At 32.0% G+C, this 2,255-nt stretch overlaps 1 protein-coding gene across 1 annotated transcript; it reads left to right on the top strand.

The window, feature by feature from the left end:
* Positions 1-1,157, top strand: LOC125066441 (THAP domain-containing protein 2-like). The gene is made up of 3 exons (XM_047674511.1): positions 1-101; positions 542-725; positions 843-1,157. The coding sequence occupies exons 1-3, from the start codon at positions 25-27 to the stop codon at positions 1,155-1,157; spliced, it is 576 nt and encodes a 191-aa protein (XP_047530467.1). The 5' UTR covers positions 1-24.
* Positions 1,158-2,255: the final 1,098 nt, after the last annotated feature.

The following is a 2,255-nucleotide window of genomic DNA, read 5'->3' as shown; positions in this document are numbered from 1 at the left end:
CGCTCCTCATAATAACTATCCAAAATGCCATCGTGTGTATTTAGAAAGTGTACCAATTACGATACCAAAGTTAATAAAACACAAGGGATCTCATACCACATGTAAGTAAGCAATATACTTTGATTTATTAATATATTTCATTTATTTTCTAATATTTGGAGGTTAGAAAAAAGAAAGAGATGGAAAATACATTTTTTGTCATAAGAACGACAAGGATGCATGCGTTCCGGACATATAATAAAAGTACAGATGCGAATATTAGGCAGTAAAGTCATCATTACTCCAAAGTTCTCTTTTTCTTTTATTAACCCTTTTATAATTTTGTTTGATACATTTAATTATAAATTAAACTTGTCGAATATAAGAAAAGAAAATATAAATAGTTTATCGTCAACATAATATGTTAAAATAAAGCTACCACTGAAATCAGGCTTCAAGAGTGGATCGCTATTGTTCGTTAACAAAGAAATAAATCGTTTATATTATTACTATTACTGTGTGACAACAGCGAGTTTGACTATTTACCGTCTTTTCTTCGTAGGTTTCCGACTTCTGAGATTCAGCTTCAAGAATGGATCGCAATTGTTCGTAAACAAAGAAGTGAATGCAGTTGGACGCCTTCAAAAAGTAGTAGAATTTGTAGCAATCATTTCAAAGCTACCGATAAATATTCGTCAAACAAAGGTCGTACACTTCTCAAAAAGAACGCTGTTCCCGTTATAGAGGTAATAAAAAAGTAAAAACCTAAATGAAATATTTGTATATATATAAATATTATATATATTTCTAGCCTACCTCAGTAGTGACGAGATATATTTTGCTTATATTGTTTTATTTCCCAGGAAAACATTAATATAAATATTAAAAACTCCCCGACAAGTCTTGACAATGTCAGCGTACAGGATATGGAAGATATTTTTGAAACACCCAGAAAAGCAGCACTTAAAAAACGCGTACGTGAATTAACATGCAAGACAAAACTGTTGCAGAAAAAAAACAAAGTCCTAGTTCAACAAAATAAAAGACTGAAGAAACGTGTTACCAACATAGCCTTGATATTGAAAGATTTAAAGAAAAAAGATTACATTCCGAAAGAACAGCTTACTCAACTACTAAACTATTTACTATTAAAATGCTCTCTAAGAGACAAAAAATAAATAAATTGAATCTTTTCGTAGGTGTATGATTGTTTTTATAATATGTGAATTTCTTTCTTTTTAAAACGTCTTAAGTTTTTCACCTTCCTTTTATACTATTTATTTGTTATATAGGCTTAAATCCCGGCTACAAATTCTGTACACGTGGTTTGTACCTTCTGCCTAATGAATTTGTTAGTCTATGATGGCAACGAGCGGTGATTGGTGGCCCGAATAATATTTGTTTACATTCGCACGCAATTAAAACATCTTGTTGTCTCTTTTATTCTTATTGTTTTTATCAAGCTTTCCTTTTTACTTGTAGCGAAATGTAAAATAAACGGCCCACGGCGAGGAACACTTTTTTCTGTTGTTTAGTAAGTGTATAACATATCTATTTATTAGAATATCATTCGATGGAGCTATATGACGGTCATGTTGCCTATATCATATAGACGGAGACGGACGGATGCTCATTTTAGGTATTTAATTTTGTATTGCGATCTTTACTTAATAGTTCATAGTTCGAAACTCTCTGTATATATTATATCTGTAATCCTTTATCTAAAATAAATAAACCCTACATGTATGTATTTATTTACATATAGACGATAAATGTTATTGTACAATCATTGTGGAAGAGGAAGGAATATAAAGTATTTTTAGTAAAATATTTTTAATTAATCAAAGTATGCACCGTTGTTATTACTTTTGCCATCTCATAGGTAGTTCATTGATCCCTTTATTAAAAAAACCATGGGGGCGATAATCTAATAATAAACTATTTGAAGGCGGTATGGATTGCCGCATCGGAGTTAAATTTTTGTCCTTGTAAGAAGTTGGCCAAATTCCGGAAAAAAAATATAATCTGTTTGAGCAAGGTCCGGGGAGTACGATATATATTATTCCAATTTTAGATATTGGGATATTCCAATTGTAGCTCACCTAACTTAAGGGTTGTTTGTTGCGCAGTGTGTGGTCTTACGTTGTCGTGAAGCAGCAGTGGCCTAGAACGATTGACCAATCTCGGTTGTTTAGTAGCTAGTTCTTCCTTCATGGTTTGCAGTTGCTGACAAAAGATATCAGCCGTAATCGTTTGGCCAGTTTTTAGAAAGCTGT

Source organism: Vanessa atalanta, chromosome 9, assembly GCF_905147765.1.
Source record: "Vanessa atalanta chromosome 9, ilVanAtal1.2, whole genome shotgun sequence".
Classification (NCBI taxonomy): domain Eukaryota; kingdom Metazoa; phylum Arthropoda; class Insecta; order Lepidoptera; family Nymphalidae; genus Vanessa; species Vanessa atalanta.
The sequence above is the reverse complement of the archived record's forward strand: the minus strand, read 5'-3'. Positions and strand labels throughout refer to the sequence as shown.